Source organism: Rhincodon typus, chromosome 37 (genome assembly GCF_021869965.1).
Source record: "Rhincodon typus isolate 14 chromosome 37, sRhiTyp1.1, whole genome shotgun sequence".
In the NCBI taxonomy this organism is placed as follows: Eukaryota; Metazoa; Chordata; class Chondrichthyes; order Orectolobiformes; family Rhincodontidae; genus Rhincodon; species Rhincodon typus.
In genome coordinates this window covers 17,191,900-17,219,438 of record NC_063368.1, presented here as the reverse complement: position 1 = coordinate 17,219,438, position 27,539 = coordinate 17,191,900, and the positions used below count along the sequence as shown (strand labels likewise).

The 27,539-nt window shown below is 42.6% G+C and overlaps 2 protein-coding genes across 10 annotated transcripts in view; one reads left to right on the top strand and one right to left on the bottom strand.

Annotated features, from left to right (window-relative positions):
- tbc1d17 (TBC1 domain family, member 17) overlaps positions 1–24,020 on the bottom strand; it is a 64,779-nt gene extending 40,759 nt beyond the window's left edge. For 3 of the 5 annotated variants that reach the window (XM_048617706.1, XM_048617704.1, XM_048617708.1), the window contains exons 1-10: positions 23,335–23,468; positions 17,311–17,409; positions 16,535–16,609; positions 15,384–15,504; positions 13,152–13,362; positions 12,568–12,679; positions 9,352–9,525; positions 6,578–6,709; positions 2,089–2,192; positions 52–146 (exon numbers count right to left, since the gene is read on the bottom strand). In XM_048617706.1, coding sequence (XP_048473663.1) covers positions 52–146; positions 2,089–2,192; positions 6,578–6,709; positions 9,352–9,525; positions 12,568–12,679; positions 13,152–13,362; positions 15,384–15,504; positions 16,535–16,609; positions 17,311–17,409; positions 23,335–23,373 — 1,162 coding nt within the window. In that variant the 5' untranslated portion in view covers positions 23,374–23,468. The other 2 variants (XM_048617705.1, XM_048617707.1) reach the window with 2 other exon arrangements.
- Positions 24,021–24,571: 551 nt separating this feature from the next.
- The window catches only part of akt1s1 (AKT1 substrate 1 (proline-rich)), a 35,773-nt gene continuing 32,805 nt past the window's right edge, over positions 24,572–27,539 (top strand). For 2 of the 5 annotated variants that reach the window (XM_048617703.1, XM_020523078.2), the window contains exon 1: positions 24,572–24,681. In XM_048617703.1, the coding sequence (XP_048473660.1) occupies positions 24,643–24,681 (39 nt within the window). In that variant the 5' untranslated portion in view covers positions 24,572–24,642. Of the gene's footprint in view, positions 24,805–25,577; positions 25,637–27,539 lie in introns of all 5 variants that reach the window. The other 3 variants (XM_048617700.1, XM_048617701.1, XM_048617698.1) reach the window with 3 other exon arrangements.

Below are 27,539 nucleotides of genomic sequence, written 5' to 3'. Positions count from 1 at the left end.
TGACTGCTGCAGATTGATCTAAAAGTTCACTCAGCTCCCCATTAAACTCACCAATCAGACTCTTGTATGCTCGCAGTTGGGAATTCCGCCGTTCCTGATCTTCAGTCACCGACTTCCACTGCAGTTTCATCCGGAAATACTCGTCCCTGAAGAAAGACCCATGTGGGTTAGCAGAGAAATACAGAGTATGTGTATCGTGGGGAAGGGAATGGAAAAGAGATCAAGCCACCTAGAGTTTGAAACATGCAGGTGCAGCTCAATTTGCTTGAACACATTCTAGCCTGGCCAAGAGAAATCTACAAGTGAATCATCAGACTGTTAGTAAGAGAAGGCAATCAGTAATCAATGCTACTGGCGACAGCATTCCTAGGTCAGAAATAATGCACTTTAGATCTGTTAGACTACTCCGTAACATGAACTCACAGCCTCAATGAAGTTAGCTTAGAGGTAAATAACTCTCTATAGTCAGAACAGTGGGAAATCAGTGCTCATCAGCCAGCTTTGACTGTAAACATCACATCGCCATTTTCCAAATCCCTCTATGACCTTTCTTTGTAATGTCCCCTAGCCCTTCAACCCATTGTCATCGCTGGGAGTCCTAGCCTTTTGCACATTCCCAATTTTCCCCTACTGATAGTTCCTGGTCTGAAACTCCCACCCTAACCCCCTCAGGTTCTCTCTTCTTCAAGATGGGCTTTGATCAAATTTTTAATCATCTGACCTAATGATGCCCTGTGCAGCTTGATGCCAGATTTTATTTGACAATACTCCTGCAAAGGACCTTGGATGGCTTGACTATGTCAAATGCAAATTGTTGTTGTTGCTGTAAAGCCAGAAAATTGGTGTTAAGTTGTTCCAAATTTGGGGCTCAACCCCGTGGATTCAGGCCAGATCAGAACCTGACTGGTTTGTCCTATTTTACACTTGGGATCTTCACAGTCAGAATTGCAGTAAACCTTCACCCTTTAAATATGGAATCAAAAGAAACTCCATTCTAAATGGAAATTCATGAATCAAATCCACTCCCCACAATCATCCCACCGTTTCGTTGCCCTTTGAGGATTGATTGAGGAGAATGGGCGTATGTTCTGAGAGATGGTTTCATTGAAACACACACAATTCTCACAGGGCTCATCAGAGGAGATGCTGGAAGGATATCTCCATTGGTTTCAGGGTGGAGGGAGGTGGAGTGGAGGAGGTGCATCCAGAATCAGTGAACAGTTTCAGAAAAAGGGACAGGGCATTTAGCACTGTGATAAAGGAGGAATTTCTTCCCTCAGAAGACAATGAATCTTTAGAATTTGCTACCCCAGACAATTGCAGAAGTTCAGTCAGAGTATCTTCAAAGCAGAGAGTGGTGGATTTCTATACATCAAAAACAGATCAAGGGGTAGTGCTGGTGTTGAGATGTAAGATCAATCACGACCTAGTGAATAGCAGAGCAGGCTCAAGGAACTGAATGGCCTGCTCTTGAAATTATTTCCTATGCTATCTTCATTAACTAGAGCATCTAGAAGGATAAACACTTCATTTTCAACTTGGGGGCCCTGCAGTTTTCTGGACTCAATATCGACTTCAATAACTTTAGGGCTTGAGCTCTCCCATGTCCTTACCCCGACAAGCCCCACACACCAGGCCTTATTATCACATAGTCTGCAATTACACACAACCCATTGTTAGCCACTAACAGTCCCCATTCATAGCTACTCACCTTCCAAGCCAGATCATCCACTCCTTTGTCTGTCCAACTGTTCCTCTCTCTCTTTGGGCTCTATCTCCACCTATCGTTTAATCCTTAACCCCTCCCCCAACCCTGTCTTCCACATATAAACCAACATTTTCTTAGCTACCATCAGTTCTGAGGAAGGGTCACTGGACCTGAAATGTGAACTCTGATTTCTCTCCACAGATGCTGCCAGACCTGCTGAGCTTTTCCAGCAAGTTCTGTCTTTGCATCTAGAAGGATACATCTCTGTCCCTGCTTAATGGTTGAATGCTTGCATACCAGTAATGACAGACACACTGCTTTCTCCCTTCAGTCATAAGCAGCCCCCTTTCAACGTAGGTCACAGTGGAATAGCTCCTCACGTTTTTTGCTTCACCACAGTTCTGCGTTCCTCAGCCGTGCTATCCCAGGAGTAGTATCCCAACAGGAATTTCCAGACTTCCCGACGGATGCTGTGGCACAGTCCCTGAGATTAAAGGAACAATTAATAAAGCGGCCAAATTTTCAAAGGGATTTTGATACAGCAAATAGGGAGAAATCAATTCCAGTGATCGGGAGGTCAGTAAGCAGAGACACAGGTTTAAAATATTTGTCAAAAGATACGAGGAGGGAGTGGGGGAGAGACATGTTTTTAATTACAGAGTTGTTATGATCTGGAATGTGCAAGGACTTTTTAAAAATATTCAGTATTTCTGATTGTAAGCTAAAAGGACAAACGAATGATTTTAAAATCCAAGGATTGTGGTAGGTATTGCTACACCTACCAAACCTTACTTACAGTAAGTACTGTTTACACTGTTTTTTGTTGAACCAGTCGGGGCAGGGGGAGCTTTACTTGCAGACAAACTGGCACCAGTGAGTGTGTATAAAATGTAAATTGGCATGGTAATCGGTAGTTGATTGATATTTGGTCATTACTCTATACAGCAATGACAAAGACCCTCTGCCTGCAAACAACTGTGTGACTGGCTTTCAGGTATCTGAACAGTTTGTGGGATTGAATGAGTTAGCTAGAAGCCTGTCAAACTCTGGAAAAGGAGGTGCTGTCCTTGTCTGTACGGTAAAAACACCTAAAGCCTGCAAAAAGCCAGTTTATTTTCCCTCACCACTTGCTGTAAGCAGTCGCTTTTAACCAGTCAGAGACTTTATAAGTTGTGAACCAATGGTTCTATGCCTCGTGCAAGGAGGCAGATCGAGGAACTTTGGCAAGCCAAAAGGACCATCTCAGTGAATCACAGGGACAGAGACCATTGAAATGCCTTCCCACTTTATCTATCCACCTATGACACCATTTTTCTTTTGTCTGTCTCTGTCTTTGATTTTAGTTTATTTATTATTGTCACATGTACCTAGGTACAGTGAAAAGTTTTGTTTTGTGTGCAGCACTGGCAGATCATACAATATAAAGTGCATTAAGGTAATAGAACAGAGGGAAGAATACATTGTTACAAGCTGCAGAGGTCAACATTAAATTTAAAATTTGAGAGGTCCATTCAGAAGTCTAATAACCGCAGGGAAGAATCTGTTGGTAAGTGTGTTTGAGAGAGATAATTACCGAGGTGGGAGGGGTATTTTATTATGCTGACTGCCTTCCCGAGGCAGCGAGAAGTATAGATTGAGTCAATGGATGGGAAGTTGGTTTGCGTGATGGACTGGGCTGTGTTCACAACTCTCTGTGCCACACCGAGCCAAGATGCACCTGGATAGAACGCTTTCTGTGGTGCATTTATAAAAATTTGTAAGAGTCAATGTGGACGTGCCAAATTTCCTTAGCCTCCTGGGGAAGTAGAGGCGTCACTCTGCTTTCTTGACCATCGTGTAGGTGGACCAGGACAGATTGTTGGTGATCATTACTCCTGGAAACTTGACACTGTCGACCATCTCCATCTCAGCACCACTGTTGTAGACAGGGGTGTGCCTTCCACCTTGCTTCCTGATGTCAATGACCAACTCTTATGCATATGTAGGTATTGTAAGGGTATTAGAGTTTTAACTAAGAGTTGTATGTCAACAATTTCCAGTAGTTTATCTGTAACTAGAATTTAAAAAAAAAAAAAAAAAAATCAATCATTCACAGAATGGCATTGCTTACTGGGCCAGCATTTATTGCCATCCCTATTTGCCCAGTGGGCAGCTAAGAGTCAACCACATTTCTGTGGGTCTGGAGTTACAAGTAGGTCAGACCAGGTAAGGATGGGAGTTTCCTTCCCTAAAGGGCATTAGTGAACCAGATAGGATTTCTGACCATGAATTCATTGTCATCATTAGACTCTCAATTCCAGATTTTTACTGAATTCAAATTCTACCAGCAGGATTCGAACCCAAATCTCCAGAACATTACCTGGGTTTCTGGATTAACAGACCAGTGACAATACCACTAAGCCATTGCCCTCCCTAATAATGTCAAGTATAGAAACCTGGTCTGCGCTTTCTGTCAATTTGTGACTAAAGACAATCACATTGGGGAATTTTAAAAATATCCTGATAAAATCTTTCACTTTTGTGATGACTCTGGGAAAGTGTGACTTGATTCCAGTGTTCTACTGCAGTGAGGCATGACAAATGCAGTACGTGAAAGAGGACAGTGGAAGCAGATTCAATACTTACTTTTCAAGTTGGAATAAATACTTGAGGGGGAGAAAAACACAGGACAATGGAGAAGGAGCAAGGACTGGGTCAAGAACAAGAACAAGAACAAAGCATGATACAACACAGGAACAGGCCCTTTGGTCCTCCAAGCCTGCACCAACAAATTTTGCCCTTCCATTCTAAAACTGTCTTCATTTACAGGATCTGTATCCCTCTATTCCCTTCCTATTCATGCATTAGTCCAAGTGCTTCTTGAATGCTGCTATTCTGTCTATTTCCACTACCTCCTCTGGCAGCACGCCCCAGGCCCTCATCACCCTTTGTGAGAAAAACATCTTTTGCACATCTCTTTTAAACTTTTCCCCGGCACCCCCCCGCCCCTCAAACCTGTGTCCCCCAGTAATTGACCCCTCACCTTGGGAAAAAGCCTCATACTTTCCACTCTATCCAAGCCATTCGCAATCTTACAAACTTCTATTAGGTTGCCCCTCAACCTCCTGCGTTCCGGTGAAAACAAACCCCGTCTATCAAACCCTTCTTCATAGCTAAAATCCCTCATACCAGGCAGCATCCTGTAAACCTTTTTCTGTACCCTCTCCAAAGTATCCACATCCTTCTGGTAGTATGGTGACCAGAAATGTGTGCAATATTCTAAGTATGGCCTAACTAAAGTTCTATAAAGCTGCAGCATAACTTATACTCAATGCCCCTTCCAATGAAGGCAAGCATGCCAAAGGCCTTTTCTTTTAACTACCTACCTGCACTGCCACCTTCAGTGATCTGTGGACCTGCACACCCAGATCCCTCTGAATATCAATACTCTTAAGGGTTCTGCCATTCACTGTACAATTTCCACCTGTGCTTGACCTTCTAAAATGCATTGAATTGTATAATTCTCCCAAAGAGGGGGCCGAATGGTCTCCTGCTGTGCTGTATGATCACAAAATAAGTCCATGAATCAATGTTCGAAATGACAGCAGCAGAAAAGACAATGGATACCTCAATTAATAATGTGTAGAGGATTAAGCAGTACAGTGTTACACTGCCCGATATGGGTGGGGCAGGGGCAAAAATAAGGCAACAACAGAATATTTCAGAATGCAGTAAAGTAAGAAAGAAATTGCAATTATATAGTGCCTTTCACATCATCAGTATGTCCCAAAACACCTCAGCCAAAGAAGTACTTTTCAGTGCATCAACATGTCAACAGAAATGAGATCAATAACTATGCAACTTGTTTTCTGGTTGAAATTTAAGCTAATTGGTAGAAGAACTTGTGGGGGCACTGTTTAGTGGCAAAGATAGGTGAAGACATTCTTTAAATATGAGGAGTCAGGCTGAATAGTCTCTTTCGGTGCAGTGGAGTTGGAGAAAATGTGTGCCTAAGTCCAGAAACGGGTCTTAAGCCAGTGACTGGCTAGCCCAAGTAGTGCACGCTGCTAGGAAACCAGTACAACTCCCCAGTCCACGAAGCTGAGGTAATTTGAGTATATTTCTGATTTGCAGTCCATCTACTACTCAGTACAAATCCCATGCTGACTTTTTAAACACAATGAACAGGGATGTTGGTAGGATAAACTGAAAACTTTCTGGCATATTATTAGCATCAAACAATCCCAGGGTACATACAGTACAGGATCAGATACAGAGCAAAGCTCCCTCTAATCTTCAATTCAAAGTAAAGTTCCCTTAACATTGTCCCCATCAACTTGGACAAATGGGTATAGCACAGGGTTAGATACAAGGTAAATAGCTTCCTCTACTCTTTTAAAACTAAAAGTATACAGAAAGTAAAGTTCTCTACTTTTTTAAATTGAAAAAAAAGCTCCCTAGACACTGTCCCCATCAACCAGGATATTTACAGCACAGAGTTAAGTTAGTCAGATGCGGTGGCTGATATTCTCTGAATTTTTGTCAAGCCATTTGAAGCTGATTGTGGTTCAAAGACAACACAACACTCAGTATTTTTGAGTTACTCTTTTACCATCTCCCATTCGTCAGGGAATAAGTCTTCTACTTGGGTTAGCACCTATTCACCAAGTCAGAACTAATTTCTCTTGCCCTTGTTATCCAGTCTGCTGCTTTTAACTGAATGTTGCTAACTTCAAAAGGATTTTGGAAACCCCACTAAATTCCTGGTTTGCCGTGATTTATGCTGGCAAGCTATTGGATCATTTGAATTTCCACCTTGACTGTACTTCCCCAAAATGACACGGAAAGTTTTAGAAACCAGCATGTAAATTAATGAATGAATTCACCTACTCCTTTGAAAATCTTCTTCTTCAATTCCTCCACTGCCTGAACTCTTCCTTCTGAGTCCAGATGTTTCTCCCACTCCTCAGCTGTTATAGTCTCCTGCCTCTGCACAGCTGGCCGCTGACCTAGATCAGCTTGCTGCAAAAGAAAGTCAGAAAGATCTTAAAACGTGACGATTAAGGGAAATCTCTCTTTACAACAAAACAAAGGCTGCAGTCGGGATATTTCTGTTTCTTCCCTTCTTTTATCATATTAGGACTTACTGCACAGAAATAGGCCAGTGCATATGCTCTGCATGAGCTTCCTCCCACTCTGCTTCTCATTGTACCAACATACTGTTTTGTTTTCTTCTCTCACTGGTTTGTATAACTTTAATTTAAAATTAGTTTATGCTATTCACCTTAACTACTCTCAGTGGTTGCATGTACTACATTCTCACCACTCTACACAAAAAATCCAACAAATCCTTTGGATTTATTATAGTCATGGCTGCCTGATTTTGGCATTCCCCACATGTGAAAATATCTTTTCCCACGTCTGCTCTATCAAACATCTTCACAATTTAAAGCTGTCTATTAGACAACCTCTCACTCCTCTGCCAAAGGCAAAAGGCCACACTACACCTAGACAGGCTTCTCTGGTAGTCCGCGGAGCGAATGGAGGGCCGGAGCGGAGCGAGCTGGAGGCATGGGGCAGAGCGGAGCGAGCTGGAGGCATGGGGCAGAGCGGAGCGAGCTGGAGGCATGGGGCAGAGCGGCTGAGGGCCGGAGCGGAGCGGGGACAGGTGTTTGACTGGGGACCAGTATGGGTGGTCAGTGGCTTGTGAGCCCAGTCAGACTACATGTGGAAGGCCCCTTTGCTGACCTATTGCAACGTAATATTTACTTTTAATCTGTTTATCTGACTAATGTTTATCCTTTTAACTTCATTTCTTATTTTCTACCTTATATGATGAATCACTACGAAGTAATGTAACTTTTTTTAAAATTTCTCTATTTTGTATTAAAATCTGTACCTAGGTACTTTGTACCTAAGATGGGTGCGATGAGGAGTGACATTGTAAACTTTTCACTGTACTCCTGTGCTTGAGTACATGTGACAATAAATCTAATTCCAATACCTCTGGTACCATGCTTGTAAATCTTATTGCACCTGCTCTATAGCCTTTCATGTAAATCTTTATAAAATGGGAGACTAGAACAGCCTTAGTGGTGCCATATTTACAAGGTCATCAAAACGTGGATAGGCTGCTCCACCTTGAAGTACATCAGAAGTCCAAAAATGATTTGAATTGCTGTAAAATTACAAACAAGGTATGGTTTCATATACAGGCATTTATTCAGATGAAGCTGAAATTCATGGGACGCAACAGATCTTCACTAGATACTAAACAGCAGCCTGTTCGTCACACTCAGGTCAACTGTCACAGCCTCAATCAACTAACTTAACTCATGACAATGGTTTGAGCATGGCACTTTGCTGGTTTGATGACCTATTACTCACTGCCTCCAGTGACTGAGCTGTCAGGGGGAGAATGGTTACGCAGATAGCTGGGACTGTCCTTTGTTGCTTTTCCTGGGGAATGCTAACTGCTGAAGCAGTTGGGAGGAAGTTATTGCAATAGCATTGTGAGGGACCTGCAGTAATATCAGTGGAAATCCATTCAGTAATCCATGACACTGGTTGGGAGGAATTACTGAGCCTGATTACATCACTGGCCAGGCCAACATTTATTACTCATCCCTCAATGCCTTGGCAAAGGTGGTGGTGAGCTGCCTTCTTGATCTGCAGTAATCCATTTGGTATAGGAACACCCACAGCGTTAGGACGGTGGGAATTCTAGGATTTAGACCCAACAACACTGAAGGAACAGTAGTAATGTAGCTCCAAATCACAATGCTGAGTCACTTAGAGGGGAACCTGCAGGTGGTACTGCTCCCAACCACCTGTTGCCCTTGCTCCTCCTCGGTAACAGAAGTCATGGGTTGGGGAGATGCTGTTAAGAGAGGCTTGGTGACTTGTAGATGGACACATTGCTGCCACTGTGCATTTGAGTGGAAGTGAGTGAATGGTGAAGGTGGGGACAAGGTGCCAATTAAGTGGATTGCCTTGTCTTGGTTGCTATTGAGCTTAAGATTGTTGTTGGAGCTGCAGCCATCAGCTAAATGGGAGCATTCCATCAAACTCTTTACCTGTGTCTTGTTTATGGAGGACAGAAATTTGAGAGATAGAATGTAAGTTTCATGCTGTGGACTTTCTAGCCTCCAACCTGCTCTTATAGTCACAGTACTCACATGGCTACACCAATTCAGTTTCTGGTCAATGGTAGTCCTAGATTCTCTCTCATTGGAAATGGCCATTGTTTGGCACTTAAGTGGCAGATAATATTTGCATCACATGGAGCTGTAGCCTGGATCCACACTTCCTGCATAGGGGCACACTGCTGCAGTACCTGAGGAATTGCATTCACCATGCAGGGTGAATACCCCACTTTGGACCTTATGATTGATGGAAGTGTTGGGGATCTGTGCAACACTATAAAGACTGCACTAATTTCAGCTAACACAGCTTTCAAACACCAACAAACTCAGTGGCCCATCAAAGGTTATATCAGCACACAGCATAGTTATGAAGGGTACGAAGGATTGCAAAACTAGAAAAGATTGTGTTCACTGTCCAGCATGAAAAGTGACCTGATAGATGTATTTAAAATGGTTTGGCCATGTGTCCTATATTCATCACCAGGTAATTCACCATCAGAGCAAAGGTTGGACACTTACACACATGATGACTTCAAAGCCTGGCTCCTCCTGTTGGTCCAAGTCAAGACCGCTCGCCATCTCGCGTAGCGGACGGTGACGGGATCCATCCTGGGGCCGCAGGGCTCCACGCAGGAAGTTGGTCACCTTGGAGAAGCTGCCAAAAGTGGCAGCATAAGGGTCCTGTATAAAGCGCTGGGGAAGGAGGAAAAAAAAAAGAAAGAGACGCTCAGTAATATACATTTCACATGGAATGATTGAGGAATGGGGAAGGCTACTCAGCCTATTATGCCTGGGCCAGCTTTTTGCAACTGGGGGCTCTGGTACAAAGTGCAAAACGGTGAACTGGTGAAAGGGAGATAAGAGGTTTAAAATTTAAGCGTTGATCTTCTGTAAAATTTAGGTATGCTTGCCTGCAATTTAGCATTGTATATAAAATTATTGTTTTAAGTCTATTGTCTCAAAGTTTTGGGGAGAATGGTTAAACATGCAAATCAAGCCCTCTGTGGCAGAGCAGATATGATCAGCCAATTAAAGAAACTGGTTTAACTTTTTTTTTAAATTGTAACTACCAGCTAGATGAATGACCAAGGCCACACTAGTATAAGATGAGAGTTTGAGTGCTGGTGCAGAATGGTACATTATGAGTTTGGTAAAAGGGGAGGGAGGTACTCTTTTCACTTTTCTTTCCTGATATTTATCCTTCAGCAGATCAGGAGTTGAAAAGCTTCAAGACACGGCTGGTATTTAAAAATATCCAAGAGCGACATCGCAGGGAAAAAGTGAGCTCATTGGCTGGGATCAGGAGCTAGCAAAAGGACAAGTGGCTGCCTTGGGTTAAGTAAGATCATGTCAGCATTTAGTCTATTGTTTAGATGAGAACTGATTAAAGCAAATGGAATAAAATAAAGTTTTGGTGTATAATCAATACACTTTAAAGTTGAGAAAGATAAAGGAAAGAGTAATTTCAGGCTAAGTCATAGTAAGGCAGTTTAGCAAAGTGGAATGCTTCTACTGCGTGATGTAGGAAAAAGAAGCACACTTCCAATATCCAGGGTGACCATGCGTGCAGGAAGTGTCTCCAGCTACAGCTACTGAAAATGTACATTTCGATCTGGAGCGCTGGCTGAAATCACTAGCGTATTCACACAACTGAGAACATCAGGGACAGCACGTATAGCAAGGTGGTTACATTGCAGGTAAAGAGTGCACAGGCAGAAGGGGAATAGGTGATTAACAAACAGAGTAAAAGCACCAGGCAGGTAAAACAGGAGTCCTATGGGGACATCTGCCTCTCGAACAGATTTTCCATTTTGGATACTGCTGGGGAAGTGGTTTCTTAGGGGAATGTAGCGAGAGCCATTGTCCGTAGTACCAGAATGGCTCGGCTGTGTGGGAGGGTGTTGGGTTGGAAGAGAGGACCGTAGAATCCCTACGGTGTGGAAGCCAGCCATTTGGCCCATCGAGTCCACACGGACCTCTGAAGAACATCCCATCCAGACCCACTACTCTACCCTATCTCTGTAACTCAGCATTTCCCACAGCTAATCCACCTAACCTGTACATCTTTGGACTGTGGGAGGAAACTGGAACCCGCAGACATGGGGAGAACGTGCAAACTGCACACAGTCACCCGAGAGTGAAATCGAACCTGGGTCCGTGGGCTGTGAGGCAGCAGTACTAACCACTGAGCCACCCATATCATACAGATATAGTGATAGAATGTCCAGTCACAAGGGAATAAAATGTTTCTACAGCCACAGACATGATGTCAGGATAGTTTTCTGCCCCCAGAGAACCAAGGTTGAGGATATCACAGAACGGCTGCAGGGCATTTTGATGAGGGAGGGAGAACATCCAGAGGTTGTGGTCCATGTCAGTACCAGTGACAGGTATGAAGAGGAGTCCTGCATGCAGACTATAGGCAGCTAGGAAAGAAATTTAAAAAAAAACACACTGAAAGGTAGTATTCAAAGGATTAATCCCAGTGCAGTGTACTAGAGGCATCAGGAATAAGAGAATAGACCAATGAATGCATGGCAGGAGGTATGATGCAGGAGGGAAGGTTTTAGATTCTAAATGCATTTAGACCAGTTCTGGGGAAGACGGGATCTGTATATGCTGGGCAAGTTGAACTTCAGCAGGACTGACAGCAATCCTAGAACTGTGGGGGAGTCTTGAAACTAGAGTGACGGCAGCACAGGAACCCAAGGTGGGGGACAAGAGCGAGGGAAACAAAGATAAAAAAAGTAGAAAAGTAGAAAGCAAAAGTACAAGGCTAGCTGCAAATAAGGACTCAAAAAATATTTTAAAATGTCGAAAAGACACGGCACGGTCACTCAGCAGGAACCCAGGGTCAATTCCACCCTCGGGCAACTGTCTGTGTGGAGTTTGCACATTCTTCCCGTGTCTGCGCGGGTTTCTTCCAAGTGCTCTGGTTTCCTCCCACAGTCCAAAGATCTGCAGGTTAGGTGGATTGGCCACGCTAAATTTCCTATTGTTTCCAGGGATGTGTAAATTAGGTGGATTAGCCATGAAAGTTTACAGGGATTGGGTAGAGAGGTGAGTCTGGGTGGGATGCTCTTTGAAGAATCGGTGTGGACTTGTTGGGCCGAATGGCCCGTTTCCACACTGTAGGGATTCTATTAAAAGGAATCTAGAAATCTGCAGGTACTATATCTGAATGCATGGAGCACTCTCAATAAGGAAAACAAGTTACACAACACAAATCGTTGTAAATGGCTATGATTTGATTGTGATTAGAGACATGGTTGCGGGGTGATCTAGACTAGGAAATGAACACCTAAAGGCCTTGCATCTTTTTTGAATTGTCCAAAAGCCTGTGGAACATATAGCTCCCATTGCATTCTCTGTGGCAACACCTCAGCCAGAGTCAGCTTGCCAACAATCAGCACCCTTTTTCTCTGTGGTATAAATTGTTGTCATCACTTAAAATTTGGCATTCTTGTGTTTGTCCTGATAAGTGCAAGATGAAGAGATTTGGCAACAGGTTTCTTCTTTCAGCAATGTAGAAACATCATCCTGATAAGTAATAAATTTATCCAAATGGTTTATTTTTAATGAAAAACTTATGTATCTGTAATACTGGTATTTTATGGTCAATCCAATCCACAATTACTAAGAATTCTCCTGTATTCTGAAAGATCTCATTGAATGCATTGGTTAATCCACCACAAGGGCGTTAAAAAAAGTAATCAAGCAGATATAATTACTCACAGACACCAAGTCTGATGAATGCTCATCGAATAGCTGCAACTCGTCAAAAGATTGGGATAAGGCATGAGAGTCGTGAGAATAGATCAGATAAAGACGAGGATCCTTCTTGGAACTGCCGAAAAAGAAAATCAACGAATTCTGTTGAAAAACCACAACAGCAAGCCTGGAGCTCAGCAATGTGTACAACCAAACCCAAGATTCACAGCAAATTCTGGCAGTAATCCTCTTCATCACTGGGGACAGTGCTGGGGCTACTGGTAATGATCAGACAACACAAAAAGCAACAGTTGATTGTTACCAGAGTGGGGGTTTCTACACACCAGACAGGAGAGCAAACCCAATCAGTATTTTTCTTCTCCCTACTCCAAAGTGTTGCTCTATTCAGTGAATATCAACATAGGCATCGATTCTACCCAATGAATGTAGCAACACTGAGGATAGAAAGAGATGGCTCAACAAATAAGAAGTGACTTATACTTGTTATGATAACATTTCATTGCCAGGCTGACTTCTGTGGTTTACTGCTAGAGTACAGGGCAAGAACTCCAATGGCACACAGTGCGAGGGAGGAGTTATATACTCACGTGGCCAGGACGACATATTTACACAGACACTTCAGTAAGGCTCTGGTGCCACCACCATGGAAATGAAGAGCTGGGAAGGAGATTCCTTCCTTGGTGATGAAGATGAGGTACGACCAACCCAGGCCAGGCTTGTTTTTCCGGATGGATTTGAGTTCAGACAGACTGAGAGAGAATGCCCACTTGCTGTTGACTTCAGAGGACCGGGTGGCAGCTGAAAAGAAAAAACATGCTCATTGAACAGAAACAAGCCATCAGTAAAGAAAAGGAACCATTCAGCTCATGCAGTCAATTCTAGCACAAAACACATGCACCTTAATTTTGGTCAATATTGTTGCCTTATTCTCTGATCTCTATGGGTCCCTGATGTCTAATCACACAAGTGGTCATGAACAAGAACTGTTTGAAGGCTATTTGCTATATGGAGACTCACAGCTCTGACCTTTCATACTGTAACACAACCCTCTAATGCACATAGGTTACTGGACCAAACTTACTAGATGGAACTGTGACTAATTACAATTCTAGAAAGAAAAAGAAAATCACATTCAACTAAAGGTGGATCCTCAAGCTGAATGCCCTGTAGGCATTAGGGGAGGCAATGGTCTAGTGTTATTAGTAATCCAGAGATCCAGGTAATGCCCAGGAGACCTGGGTTCAAATCCTGCCAAGGCAGATGACGAAATTTGAAGTTAAGAATGTAGAAGTTAAATCTAGAAATAAGCATGAAACTGCTGCTGATTTTCAAGAAAAACCCATCTGGCTCACAAATGTCTTTTAGGGAAGGAAACAGTCATCCTTACCTGGTCTGGCCTACACGTGATTCCAGGCCCACAGCAATGTGGTTGACTCTTAACTGCCCTCTGGGCAATTAGGGATGGGTTTAAAATGCTGGCTTAGATAGTGAAGTTCTCATCCAGTGAATGAATAAAGAAAAGGAGCCAGTGAACAAGTCAACTACTTCACAGAACACATCCAATATATGTCCACCATGTAAAGCGCAATTCCCTGGGTCCCTACCAGCGTATCACAAGTATTCTTTTATGCAAGTACCAAAACAGGAATGGATTGCATGCTATTCGACAGCATATAGCCTCATAGATCATCCTGCTCCTGTTTTCTAGTGCCTATGGAGCCACTGGAACTATAGCCAATTCTACTGGCAGAGAGACTTACAGGTTTTTGTAATTCAATTACACTCTCCCGCCACCAATATACAACCCCTGCTTTTATGAATACATGGTCTATTTACAAATACTTGAGTTAATTATAGGGAGCTCTTTGAAACTTCTGCCCAACATGTGGAGATAATTAAATAAGAACATTTTGTTATCAATCTCTTTCACTTAAACAGAGCTGGTGGATTTCTGAACAGTATATCCAATAGATCTGTGCCCTGCAAGGATTTATCAGATGTCCACCTCTGTGTAAATAACATTCAAAACACACAAACTTTAAAGTAAATAGATTGCTCTGACAATTACACCTCAACAGAATTGGTCTTGTCGCTGCCTGTAAAATTTACAAAACCTATACCCTCACCAAAAAAAAAACAAAATATCGTTTCCTTAAAAGAGCATTTTTACATATGGTTTCCATTCGAACCTGGCTCTCAGAAGCTTACACTTCCTGTTTCCAGTAGGAAGTTCCCCATGGTACGAACTGTTCCTAATCTCATACAGAGAAACCCACAGGATTTTGTAATTTGAAGGGAGGTTTACCGTAGTTACTTCAAATTAAGAAGGGTTTTGGTTAATTAAGTGAGGTGAAATTATTTCCATTTGGAGGAATGGCAACCCGAGGAGGTGGATTTAAGACAATCAGCAACATGAACAAGGTGGGGTGGGGAGGGTAGGAGGTGAAAATGGATTCACTTTTAAACACAGCAGGGTTGCAATGATCTTGTACAAACTGTCTGAAAAGGTAAGCAGTTTTGATGGTAATTTTCAAAAGGAAATTGGATAAATGTGTGAAGGGGAGAAAGAAGCAAGAAAAACAAACCGGTTACACTTGCACGAGAACAGTACAGGCATGATTGACAGATTAGCCTTGGGTACTTGAAATATGGACTGAGATACATCATTGGAACACCACAATGCATTTGTAACATTCTGGAGATCACTGTACTTGATAGTGGTACCTGATGCTTGGTGTCAATACTTCATCTTGACTAGAATGAGATACACATGAAAGAAAATTGAATGCATTACAATAATAAAAGACAGCATCTCTTACCACGCATATCCTCCAGTGGGCGTGTCCTAGACCCTACTGTGCTGATGACAGCCCAATCAGGTTCGTAACCTGGGTCAAACATCTCCTCCTCAGTATGACTGGCCCCATTCACAGTGGAATCCTGGAAAAGAATAGTGAAAATGGCGAGAACAGGAACAAATAAATGAAACCATCTGACAAAGCTCCTAGCCAGGATCATGAGAACTAAGCTGCGTGCTCTTCAAGAGGATCTTGTGAGGCAGTGGGCAGCGCCCTACTGCTGGGCAATAAACTCTGGATTCAAGTGGCACCTCAGGAATTGACAGCTATGGAAGATATGACACAAAGCAGGCAAACATGTTCATTAGCAAATATTACCTTCCTGATATGACTGGCAGGCCAAAGGAGCAGGAGGATTTCCTAGTCAGCCAGAACTCTATAGTAACAGTAGCAATAACAGGCTCTCTACATTGAAAGATTGCATGTGCAGGTTGTTGCCATCAATTGTAACCCCATAATGTTCGTAGTTGGGGATTCAGTAATGGTAATGCCATTGAATGTCAAGGGCAATAGGTTGTCTCTTGTTGAAGATGGTCATTGCGTGGCATGTGTATGGTATGTATGTTATTTGCCACTTTTCAGCCTAGGTCTGGGTATTGTTCAGGTTTTGCTGCATTTTGGACAATAACTATTTTAGTATCCCAGGGGTTGCAAATGGATCTGAACGTTGTGCAATCATCGGTGAACATCTCCATTTCGGACCTTATGTTGGAGTGGAGATCATTGATGATGCAGTTGAAGATGATTGGGCCTAGGATACTACCCTGAGGAACGTCTGCAGAGATGACTAACCTCCAACAACCACAATAATCTTCCTATGTGCCAGGCATGACTCCAAACAGCAGAGAGCTTTCCCCAATTCTGACAGTTAATGGAGGGACATTAAAACAAGGCATTCAACAGAACGTTGGACCACTATCGGAAAAGAAACTTTTCAAAGGGCAATGAAGGAAAGGCAGGGGAGGGGGACTAGCGGAGTTTCTCTTACAGCGATTTAATGTGGGTATGATGGGCTGAATGGCCTCCTGTGTTGCAACCATTTCATGAGTCATACTGCCCCCAAACTTCTTTCTAATAGACTTGTACTGCACACATGGGCCCTGGAGAATTACCTTTTTGGAATACAGGAATTGGGGATGCTCCCCGCTCTCACTGATTGGAGTCCACTCCATCACAGTGTCATGACCCTGGGAAACAAGAACAAATAACCATTAGAACAAGTTTGAAGTGCCTTCACTCCAGTTTCAACGATAAATCAAGTTCCTCCATTATTCCTATCCACAGAATTGTAACAGCATGGAAGGAGCCTTTCAGCCCAAAGAGCTCATCCTAGCCCTTTGAGAAAGTTATCCAAATTGGATGCACACTCCATCTATTTTCCCCAAAGCGTACAAGCCGCTGAGGAGACCAGCCCCATATTCTCTAGAGTTTAGAGGAATGGGAGACAATCTCAATGAGGCTTACAGAATTTTTACAGGGTTCAACAGGATGGACATCAACAGGTGGCCACAGTATCACAGTAAGAGGCAAGCCATTCAGGAACAAGAGGAAGAAGAATTTCTTACTCCAAGGGTGAAGAATCATTGGAATCCTCTAGGCAAGAGGAATGAGGGACCTCAGTCATTGAATGTATTCAAGACAGAGTTTGATAGATTTCTACACACTAGTGACCTCATGGGTATGAAGTTAGCATAGGAAAATGGAATTACAGTAGACGATCAGCCATGATGTAGAAAGGCAGAGCAGATTTGAAGGGCTGAATGGCCTACTCCAGCTCCTATTTTCTTAAAGTTGTCTGTATTGCTACATTTTGCCAAGTCTGCCAATGACTGAAATTGCTGGAATTTTCAGCACTTTGCTGCGGAACGCACGCAACGTAGCTCCTCACCTTCTCGAGGATCCGGATCACCCCGGGGATCAGTGTATCCTGGTCATTATTCCGCTTCGTGCTAGTGTGCAGAAACACACCCTCCTTCTCAAAGACGACCTGCAAGACAAAAGCCATAACCATGGCCACAGCATATTGAAGGTATCTGGTATGTAACATGTATGTATAACACCTCACCTGGAATGCTGCATGTCAAGAATGCACAGCACCCTGTTCCTCCTCCTTGGGTCAAGTAATTGTTCTCTGGTAATCATGCCAATTTGCACTAATATAGACAGGTAGGAAAAGCTACCAATCATCATGCAACAGGAAACTAACCTCTCAGTAATCAGCATTGGACCAGTAATCTAGGGTCCTGCAATGACAACCCAGAGAAGATGAGTTCAAATCTTAACTTTGGGCTCTTTGAGAATTTGAATTTGCCAATGCCTTCCACTCCCTAATGTACCTCAGCCATATTGGAATTGTGCTGTTGGAACTGTGCATGAGCTGTATCGTTACCTAAGCCAATAAACCCCCGTGCCAAGAAATAACATTAACAAAACAAAAGCTTCTACTGCAAATACAAAGAACAACCTTAAATCTTGGTTGCTGGCTCCCAACAAGGCCCTTGTTACACAGCTAAAACCAAAATTTTCCAAACAAAATAATCAAACAAAACAGAAGCATGAACTCAGTTATTGCACCAGATTGGCCATTTTGTACTATGGTTCTTATATTATTGGCAATAATGGAATATTTCCCAAAAGGGTTCAACATAGCATTGACAAGGTAAGAGGCTAACTAGCTTCGATATGGAGGTGTCTGCTTGGTTCTCGGTCCAGACCTTTACATTGCACAAAGATGTACAGCAAACTGCAAAATAAATATCTCTCCTGATATCCCTTCTCCATGTCCCAATCCATCGCTGGGTAAAGTGACCTTCACAAGGGTGACTATTGTCACAAAACAGAGGTCGATACTCCCACCCCACCGATAACTAAAACTGAAACACCCAGAGGGCTCGTCCCACCCTCAAATCTGTTAAAAGAAGTGTGAAAAGTGGTATCAACTACCTCTCACCCTCAAGCTGTTATAAAGGGGAACTTAAATGAAATGAACTTCTGACAGTCACTTTATAATCAACAAGTAACAGTTTACTTATCTAACAGTGAACAAATTAACAGAACTACTCACAAACTGAACAATTCCCCCTCAACTACTAACTATTCCCAAATAAAACAAAATTGCAATGGTATGCTGTTCCAATAAATATAAATCCCACTTATATAAACCAAATTAATAAAAAAGTCTTAAAACTTAATCTCTCGAAATTACATCTTCAGCAATGTTCTGTGCCTTCTACACTCTTCTTCAGTCAGGAATATGAGCTAAGACTACTGTTGTACATTTAGTCAAATGACGATTATTCTGAGAGAGCCAGTGATTTTCTCTTAAGGGCTGCTGGTTGTTAACTCTAACAGATGGCAGTTTTTCTCACATTGATTTTCAAATACTCTCTTCTTTTATATCCTTGATGACCTATCAATTTCGTACAATAACATTGGCCCTAGGTTGTCCAAACCATCAGATTTAAATTTAATTGTTTTTTTAGTCTCTAAGTGCCTGGTTTAAATTAATTGGCTGATTCAAACTGGTTACCCTAATAGCAAAACAAGACTACTGCCTGGGTTGCTAACCATACAGCCTTTTGATACAAACGTTTCAATTTCAGGAACTCTGTGCCTGCTGCTGCTCACAGACATTTTCTTTTTAAAATCTCTAAGACTAGAAAAAGCACTTCATCTTTTAAAGGCAACACGTACTCTTTTCCCTCATCATTTTACAAACAAATTCTAACGTCCTGCCTTTCAATCCACAAGTACTCTACCCAACTTCACGACACTATTGTCCACTGATCTGTGAAATATGCTGCTAATAAACCATCTAATTATAACTTACCTTGCACTATTCAAGGTGGTTGTACCTATACCACATGGACTACATCTTCTCAAGGGCAATTAGGATTAGAAAACAAATGTTACCAGCGAGGTCGACAGTACACCCCATGAATTTTATTTTTTAAAAATGTTTGGGCTTATCCAAGGCCAAATACATTCTGTCTTCCTTCCTGCTCAGCAGTGATCAGCAGTGTTGAGAAACAGGCCCATCATCGCCTGCCGGAAACCATCTTTCATGTATGAATTCAGCTATTAGCCATGGGGACAGTTGCCAGTTTGCCTATTCCATACTCACCAGCCAGCTACAAAGATGGATCCTTGATGTGCATCAGGATCCCCCAGCACTTCCTCCCTTTCCATACCCCAGTGTAATACATACGAGGCCAACTTTGACTTCTCTGTTCCTGCACCAGCCGAGGTCGAACTAATTGCATATTACCAGGTGACGGAAGGCAAGGATCTTTACAGACTTGTGTTGCTCACTTTCCCTGGGAATAGTGTGTTTACCCTCTGAGCCTTTGATAAATGCTCAGGGTTACATTGTGGGCACAAATACAATCGACTTGCTGAAAGGGATAGTGGGTGGAAATAAACATTTGGCCTCTCAGCAGAGCTGTAGGTATTGAAGCTCGCAGGTTTGAAAATAAGATCAACTGTGATTTCAATTTAATGCAGAGAATGGGATATCTATTTTGAACATGAGGTTTGGTTCAAAGTGCCTTATAGAGGAAGTTTTCACAAAAGGTGGAAGAATTGCAGGTCCCTTTCAGCAGACATTTCACATCTAGCAGAACATATTTGCTGGAGTCCAAAAAAAGGGATAATTTAGTTCACTTTGCATGATCCCACTATCACATGATTCACCAGTGGAGTTGTGGTTAGTCACAGTGATCAATCTACGTGTCCACAATAGACCAGGATATGAGGTGGGGAACTTTGTGAATCGTGAATTCCAACCTGCCTACCCCTCTTAAGTTCCACTTATCGCATGTCATGTCTCAAATCTGTCCACCACCTCCAAGTCACAAGTCAGGAGTGTGCTGGAATACTCCTCACTTGCCACGACAAATGCAGCTCCAATAACATTCAAGATGCTTGATACCATCCAGGACAAAGCTGCCCATTTGATTGGCACTACACCCACAAATATTTACTTCCTTCAACACCAACACTCTGTAGCAGCAGCATAAGGCCATAAGACATAGGAGCTGAATTAGGCCATTCAACCCATCACGTCTGCTCTGACATTCGATCATGGCTGATAGGTTTCTCAATCCCTTTCTCTAGCTTTCTCTCCATTACCCTAGATCCCCTTACTAATCAAGAATCTGTCTGTTACACCCAATGACTTGGACTCCACGGCTTTCTGTGGCAACGTGGTCCACAGATTCACCACATTCTGGGTGAAGACATTCCTTCTTAGCCCAGTTCTAAAGGATTGTCCTTTCGCTCCAAGGCTGTGCCCTTGGGTCTTTGTCTCACCTATTAGAAAGATCTTCTCCATGTCCACTCTATCCATGTTTCTCAGTATTCTGTAAGTTAATCAGATCCCCACCTCATCTTTCTAAACTCCACTGAATACAGATCCAGAGTCCTCAACCACTCCTCATACGACAAGCCCTTCATCCCTGGAATCATCCTTGTAAACCTCCTCTGGATCCCGTCCAACACCAGCACATCTATCTTGATATATGGGGACAAAAACTACTCACAATATTCCAAATGCAGTTTGACCACAGCATTATAGAACCTCAGCAGTGCATCCCTGCTCTTGTATTCCAGCCCTCTCAACATGATTACAAACATTACAGTTTCCTTCCTACCTGAACCTGCACGTTAACTCTAACAGAATCCTGAACTAGAACTCCCAAATTCATTAGTGCTTCAGATTTCTGAAGCCTTTCCTCATTTAGAAAATAGTCTATGCTTCTATTTTTCCTACCAAAGTGCATAACTTCACACCTTCCCACATTGTATTCCATCTGCCACTTCTTTACCCACTCTCCTCGCCTGTCCAGGTCATTCTTAGCCTCCCTCCTCCCTCAACACTACCTGTCCCTCCGCTTATCTTTCAGTCATCTGAATGCTAGCAACAATATCCTCAGTTCCTTCATCCAGATTGTTAAATGTATAACACGAATAGTTGTGGTCCCAACACTGACACTTGCTGAACTCTACTAGCCACTGCTGCCATCCCGAAAAAGATCCCTTTATCCCTGGTCTCTGCCTTCAGCCAGTCAGGCAATCCCCTATCAAGGCCAGAAACTTGGCCCTAACATTATGGGCTCTTTTCTTATTCAGCAGCCTCCTGTGTGGCACCTTGTCGAAGTCCTTCTGGAAATCCAAATAGATCATGTCCACTGGCTTTTCACGTTTGACTTGCTCGTTGCCTCCCCAATCACTTGCTAGCCATGACCTCCCCTTGATATGATGCACTGCAGCTCCTTACTAAGGTTCCTTGGATAGCACCTTCCAAATCCCCAACTATTACCATTGAGAAGGGCAAGGGCAGCAGATACATTGGAGCACCACCACCTGCAAGATCTTCCCCCTCACCCACGCCTCTCTAAGCAACTCACCATCCTGACTTGGAAACATACCACCGCTGCTTCAGTGTCACTGGGTCAAAATCCAGGAATTCTTTCCCTCTTGGTACTCTGGGTGTACTTTCAACAAATGGACTGCTACGATTCAGGAAGGCAGCTCACCACCATCTTCTCAAGGGTGGACAATAAATGCTGGTCCAGCCAGCAATACCGACATCCCTTGAATGAATTTTGAAAAAACTCTTTCATACTCTGAAAGGGATATTTCTAATTTGTGCATTCTATTTCTAACAGTATGAATCAACACTAACTGCTTCGACTGTCTCCTAGGGAGCCTGCTCTATAGGTCGACCACTCACTTAATGAAATATTGGCCAATGAAAACAATATTGGAATTTACACCCTTTAAGTGCAGGCCAAGATTTCTGGCTCTTAGTGAAACAGATTGTCATGGTCTCCACTAAAATTCTGGAATATTTGTTAAATGCACACTTATGTCAAAAACAAAAAGGATTTCCTGAACATATACAAGATAATAAACTGCAATCAAACTGGGATCACATATGTGCTCACAAAATTATGATCTGGAATCAACATAAACAAGACAGCAGTATACAAATCATCCTTTCGCCGATTTTTCCCTTATTTTTGTTACAAAGTATCTGGCCTACTAATAGCAAGCTGCTGTATCAGTGTATGCTACTGAATCATTACAAATAACAACATTTCATGATGACAAGAATCACAAGAGGAACTATATACTGAGACATCCACAAGTGTTACCTCCATATGTCACTCACCAGTAAATATACTGATAGTCACTAATATTAAGGTTGCAACTACACGTAACCAATTCCTACTCTAACTACAGGTATCCACATGTCAACATTTTCTCTGTAACTATTCATTCAGGTATCCTTACCAATACATACACTACACACAAAAAAAAAATTTCTGAAAGTGGCAAACCTTATAAACATGTAAACACTGACCCTATTTCACATAAGTTTGCAGTTGGTGCAAATATTAGTAAAAATAGAATTAATCCTTTGCCAATTCTGTATATTGCTGCAGTACAATATATACAAGTTAATATCTGCAATGTTTTCAAAGTGATCTGGTAAACTACCTTGTTACAGCATAACAAACAAATGAATATTTTGTAACTCTCTGCAAGTGACCCCACACTTCACCGTAGCACATGAATTAAAATGAACATATTTCCCTATAATTCTCTGCAGGTGATCCCTCCCAACACTATAGTGCTCCTGTTCTACACTATATGAAGAATAAGTTATCATCATCTTGTGACTCTCTCTTCATTATTACAATCCACACTGTACAGCATCCCTGAACTACAGGCATAAAAGCAAATTATTGCCTTATAACTCTCCATAGAAAACGACATCCCACACCATATGAAAGTGCTGTTCTACTGCAGGATTTAAGGAACAATATATCACCTTACAAATTTCTGTAAATGACCACATCCCATATTGCATGCACTGTACTATAAGGTGCAAGGAATGATTTATTACCTTGTGGCTCTTTGTTGCTGGCTTCATCTTAAACCACATTCTAACGACTTTGTATTAAAGGGTGTAAGGACTCTCGACATACGGACACATCATCCCACATCACTGTACTACACAACAGGATATAAGAAATGAGTTATTACCTTGTGACTCTCTGTAGATGACCCCATCATTTTATTTCAGCTCTTCTCAAAACAAATCCTCTTGCATCATTTCCGGATCGTGCTTAGTTCTTACTGGTTGTTAGTTGACTCTCCTAGTATTAGGGAAGAGGAGGGGTTTAGTCAGGATACCAATGGCATCATCCCAAGTTTTCATTGTCCAACTCTTCTTTAAAAAAACTAGCTTTTTTTAAACACTGCCCTATCTTTAGGAGTCGGGCTTGTGGATAAAGTTCCAAGTTCAGTGTCATATTTTAGCTCGTTGGCTGACGTCAGTGTCTTATGACTTGGATGTTGCCGGGGGCTAATAAATTATTGTGACAAGTCTGGATTTAATCTCAAAAACAGGGTGCAATGTACCAGCAACGAGATCATCTTGCGCAATGCCATCCTTCTACCTCCCTAAAAGCACGGATCCGCTTACATTATCCATTGAATATTTTGGTTGATCTCTGCCTCTTTCTTTCAGATGTTACATGGCACAACAACATAAAAATCCTAATTAGAGACAAGGCTCCCTCCCGGCCGCCATCTTTGTGAGGGGAACTGGTGTGTTATCGGGGGAGGATGAGGTTGTGTTTAAATGCAAAGCCTTATGCTCTTCCCCTCTGGTTTTTGGTTAGTGGTGGAACACTCGACGCCCTTTTCATTTTTGTTCTCCCAGTCGCTGCAGGCCCCGAAGCTGCAGTTTAGTCCTTGTTCCGCATGGCGCTATGGCCGGCCGCCATCTTAATGCGGGGCTCACCCCCCCCCCACCTCCCCCGTCCCCAGCAACCGTCACGCGGTCGCTCCTCGCTCCCTTCAGGTCACCCTTCGAGGTGTGGGATGGGGTTGAGCGCGCACTGACGGCGCGGATCCCCCCCGAGAACGTTTAAAGACCCTCAAAGAAAGGAGTAAACAAACGCCCGCCATGTTTGTTCGGGGGCGGTCGCCATGTTTGTGCGTGGCAGGCGTGGGCTAGTCAGTGGACACCGATTAATTTTAATCGTTCCCTTTTTGAAATAAAAAGCCCACGATGATTGTCACTTGGCATCTGAAACGATATACTAGCGGGGAATGAGCTAAAATAGAAAAGGTAGCTTTTTCAAAAGCGTTTACATCGGACGTAAAGGAGGGTGACGTGATGACATAAGAAGACGACGCAGTGCGCATGCGGGTCTGGCTCTGGGAAGGTTGGAGGGAGACACAGGTATGGGGCTTGGGGGAGCTCTCAGCTGGTCTCCTGTGAATTAGTCTCCCTTCCCCTGACCTCCCTGCGTCCTCTACTTGTCCCTTCTCATCTCCTACCTGCTGTCCTTGCTTGCACCTCTCTGTAAGTTGCCTCAGGACCCTTTACTCGCTCTTTATTGAGGGGGATGTCTATCAATGTTTCTCTCATTGCTGCTGTTTGCTTTGTTTCTGCACCTGAGGCTGTTTATAATGTGTAATCTGCCTGACCATGGTCTAGTTTTGGGGGAGGTGTTTGTAGAGATCAATCGGGCCGTGTTCTGGTTTTGCGGGAGGTGTTTGTATTGACTCACTACAGTTTGTAGTGATCTACCTGATCAGCTACTTCATGCTCTAGTTTTTGGGGAGGTATTTGGAGTGATCTAGCTGACCATGCTCTGGTTCTTGGGATAGGTGTTTGTAGGGATTTACCTGACTGGTTTTGGGGGAGATTGTTACTGTGTGTTGCAGGAGGTCGTTGTCCTTAACCAGCCTTGAGTTAGTGTTCCGTATTGGCATTGTACTGTGTTCTTGTATTTGTGTCTATTCAGTTTGCTTTCACTCACTTGAATGAAAGATGTGTTCTGCAGTATGAGCTGCTAACTTTTTTCAATGTGAGTATTTTTGTTTATCAAGCCTTTCCTCAGTGAGGTTGTGCTCTGTGGAGTGCTGCAGTTTGGGAAGGGGTCTTTTGGGTGAAATATTAATTTAAGCCCCTATCTGCTCTTTCAAGTAGCTGTAGTGGCTCCCATGGCACTATGCTGAATATGATTAGGATCACTGGTGTCTGGCCCAGTGTTTATCCCTTAACTGGGTTACCTGATCATTGCATGTATCAGCTTGCTGTTAAGTTAATTGTGGTTTTCCCTTGTGTTACAGCAATGGCCACACTTCAACAGCATCTAGTTATAAAGTGCCTTGGGAGACTTTGAAAGCTGGTACATGATTCCAAGTATTTCTCCTCCGTGTGTGAATTAGAAGCCATTACAACATTCTGACTTGAACACGAGACCTCTGCTGATACTTCAGTGCAGCCTTAAGGCAGTAGCTCATTATCAGAGGTGCAATCTTGTGTTTTGTGTAAAGTGTTAACCTGAAGTCATGTCTCTTTTTCCCCTGAGAATGTAAAAGAGACTTTCCCTTCTGTGCGGTTGGGAAGTTCTTCTGGTATCTTGAATAATTTTCTGGAAGTAAAACAAAAATGTGCATTTTTGTAGTGGCTTTCAGTGCATCCTCAACTGAACCACTTTTGAAGTCTGTGTCGTCATGTGCAAACTAGTACAGCCAATTCGTGCATAGCAAGTTCCCAGAAACAACAATCTACAAATAGACAGATAATCTGTCTTGGGGATGGTAGTTGAGGGATGATTAATGATCAAGACACCAGAGAGAACTTATTTTTGCCCCTCTTTGTTTTTGAGTGATGAAAGTTTTGCATCAGAGGATAGCTGGTGGTCTTTGTTCAATATTTTCCTGAATAGCAACAATTGCCAACAGTGCAATTTTCTCAATTGCATAGAGTGTTTTAACTAAAGCTGTGTTCTCTAGTCTGTGATTTTGGGATTTGAACCCACAACCACGGCCACCCACAGAGCCAAGACTGGCATGAGCATTAGCAACTTTCTTCTATGTATTTGGAAGAATGTTATGTCTTGGCATGGTTATATAGATGAACTTTTTATGTTACAGTTCTCACCTAATAATTACTTCTGAATTGTGGATTTGTACTAAATGTATTGACGTCTTTGACACTGAAGGGTATTATTGTTTTCTGAATAGCCGTTTTGACTTTCTGGCTTCTTCTGAACCTTGCCAAACAAACTGTGCAGCCATTTTATTTTGTAAATGGTGTTGTCGTGAGGGGTTTATAAGAGCTATATCAAAAGGACAATATGATGTAAATATACTCTTTAAAGAGGTGCTCTTGGTCTATGCCATTGTAAGCGCATCCCGTGGGTAGTAGAACATTTGAGATCTGCTAAAGATGGAGTTATCCTAAGCTTCTACAAATTGCTAGTTCGACTCCAGCTGGAATATCATGGCCAATTTTTAGACACTAGACTTTAGACTTTAGAAAGATAGAGTAGAGGAGGGAATGAGGATATTTACCTAAATGGCACTAGAGCTGAAAGACTTATTTAGTTTGGTGGAAAGATTAAATAAATTGGAAGTGTTCATTTTCAAGAACAGATCAAGGAATGATAGAATGTTCAAAATCTTGAATTGTTTTAACAAAAAGTGCTTGCAATGACAGAAGGCTGACTAAGTGCCTTTTTATTTTAAAGAAAACACTTGAAAGATCCAGAGACAAATCTCATTTTTACCCTGTTTAGTTTTGGAATGCACTTGAGCCTCTGTGTTGTTGACCTTTTTATAATGTCTATGCACTGGTGATGCAGATGGATTTCAGAGCAAGGGGCTGGAGGAGGCTTGTGTGAGACATGAGCAATGATACAGGCTGATTGAGCCAAATGGCCTGTTTTTGTGCTGGAAGATTGAGTGTCTGTGAAAGTACACTTTCTTCAACCTTCAGACAAGGGGGTACACAACACAACTATCAACTAAAGGATTCTGTAGATGCCTAGTCACTGACTATATTCAAGAGTAAGATTGGGAGTGTTTTGGAAATTTAAAGGATATAGAAATAGGGCCTGAAAGTGGCGTTGCTGTTAAAAGTCAAGCACAAGCTTACTAAATGATGATGCATACTGGAGGGGCTATGTAATCTTTCTTTTTGTTCATGGAGTCTGAACATATTGGCTAGGTCAGCATTTATTGACCATTCCTACTTGCCCATTAGGTGGTGGGGAGCTGCTGTTTTGCGCTATTGCAGGTCTTGGG